This window comes from Austrofundulus limnaeus, unplaced genomic scaffold, assembly GCF_001266775.1.
Source record: "Austrofundulus limnaeus strain Quisiro unplaced genomic scaffold, Austrofundulus_limnaeus-1.0 Scaffold303, whole genome shotgun sequence".
NCBI lineage: Eukaryota > Metazoa > Chordata > Actinopteri > Cyprinodontiformes > Rivulidae > Austrofundulus > Austrofundulus limnaeus.
This window is the reverse complement of record NW_013952705.1, coordinates 502,721-504,396: the sequence shown is the minus strand read 5'-3', so window position 1 is coordinate 504,396 and position 1,676 is coordinate 502,721. Positions and strand designations below refer to the sequence as shown.

The window sequence follows — 1,676 nt, the reverse complement described above, 5'->3', positions numbered from 1 at the left end:
TTGTGTGTGTGTGTGTGTGTGTGTGTGTGTGTGTGTGTGCTGCTGAGTCACATGACTCAGTTTCTGCCTGGATACTGCCAGCAGAGTGTGACCATATAAAACAGGCTCAAGTGAACGCTTCACCAGACGATTTACAAATGCCTCCAGGTTCATCTGTGTATTTTATTTCTAATCARTCTGTTTTTCTGCTTCAGTCTGGAGAATGTGAAATATCCTGTTTATTAAATAATTTATCTTTAAATAGAATGGTTTTAAATCATTAATTTATTTTTTTGTTTTTTGGAACATAAAATACATCATGAAACACTTTTATACTTGTATTAATTACTTTCATCTTTTATTGTTTAGTGCTGAGAGGTTAGCTGAGGATTCAAACCCATCTTTTTCCAAGATCCCTGCTGCCACTGAAGGCTTGGCTCCAAAGGTAACTCACTGTAATTACTGTGACTTTAAAATAGCTACTCTGTTGTGTTTTTATGCTGCTTTTATAGCTGGTACTTAAACAGACAAAATAATAATACATCACATGGCAGAAAAACTAAAATAACTTCGTTTGTTTTTGCTTTTTCAGCTCAACTTCTATGTTGCAGCTCAGTTTTATTATTTTTTTCTCTCTTTTGAATTTTTAAACATGCAACACAATCTTTGAGTTTAATCCTGTGACAGAATCTGGTTAATCTGTAAAATATATACACATATTTGTTGTCTTGCAGGTTAAAGCAGAAGAGTTTGACCTGCCGATCACTGCACCACCGTCTGACAACCTGATTGACTTCACTGATCCTACTCCTCTTGTAAGTCTCATCACTTTATGTTGTAAGATGGATTTGTTTGTCTCAAAAGAAACACCGTAGCTTATCTGTGTCAGCTCACCTGCACAGGTACGGGTATTATGGAAGCTGGAGAGGTTATTTTAGCCCGAAACACACACTGGTAGTAAATAAAGGTTGGCAGTTCTGAGCTCCTCCTCAATGAGGTGTTTTCAGTGTTTCACAGCTGCTGCAAACTGAGATTATTACAGAAAGACCTGCAGAAAACTCGATTCAGTTTGAAAACTGAACGGGAGAAATGTGGTGGAAGTTAAAAAGTGCTGTAAAAGAGTCGGAGAAACGACCGGAGGATGTGATGTCATCTTGTTGTGTTGAAGCTTCCTCCTCCGGTGCAGCAGCTCAAACCTCTCCTCACGCCTCGCTGGATCATCCCTTCCAGCGCTGTGAGTTTACGTCTTTGGATCACGTCTTTGTCCCCTTTTTAAATATTTTATAAATAAGTAATTTTTTTTTTTTTTTATGTGCAGCCTCCTGGCATCTTTACCAACGGCCTGCTCGACGTAGACCCCTCAAATAAAGTGACCCCTCTTCTGGGCGAGGGAGTAGCTGCTCTCATCCCGACCCCTCCCCACCTCGCTCACACACGTAACGCCATCCCCACCAGGTAAGATTCATGTAGAAAAGAAACAGCTGGAGTCAAGATTAGATTAAAACCTTTTATAATAGAGGTGCAGCGATAAATCGGCCAACCGATTCACAAATACCTCGGCGAGTTATCGGTGCCCATTTCCTCACTGCAAAAACTGTCCATCTTATCAAGTTTTAAAATCTTATATCAGCCAAAAAGTCTTTTTGATCTTGTTTTGAGACTGATTTACTAAACAAGAACTGATTGTGTAAGAATAA

General features: G+C 39.3%; 1 protein-coding gene across 4 annotated transcripts in view; it reads left to right on the top strand.

Moving 5' to 3' along the window:
- Positions 1–1,676, top strand: part of epb41l5 (erythrocyte membrane protein band 4.1 like 5) — a gene marked incomplete at its 5' end in the record, with an annotated part of 34,451 nt that overhangs the window by 31,910 nt on the left and 865 nt on the right. For all 4 annotated transcript variants that reach the window (XM_014021744.1, XM_014021743.1, XM_014021742.1 and 1 more), the window contains 4 exon segments: positions 349–424; positions 714–794; positions 1,148–1,213; positions 1,298–1,434. In XM_014021744.1, the coding sequence (XP_013877198.1) occupies positions 349–424; positions 714–794; positions 1,148–1,213; positions 1,298–1,434 (360 nt within the window).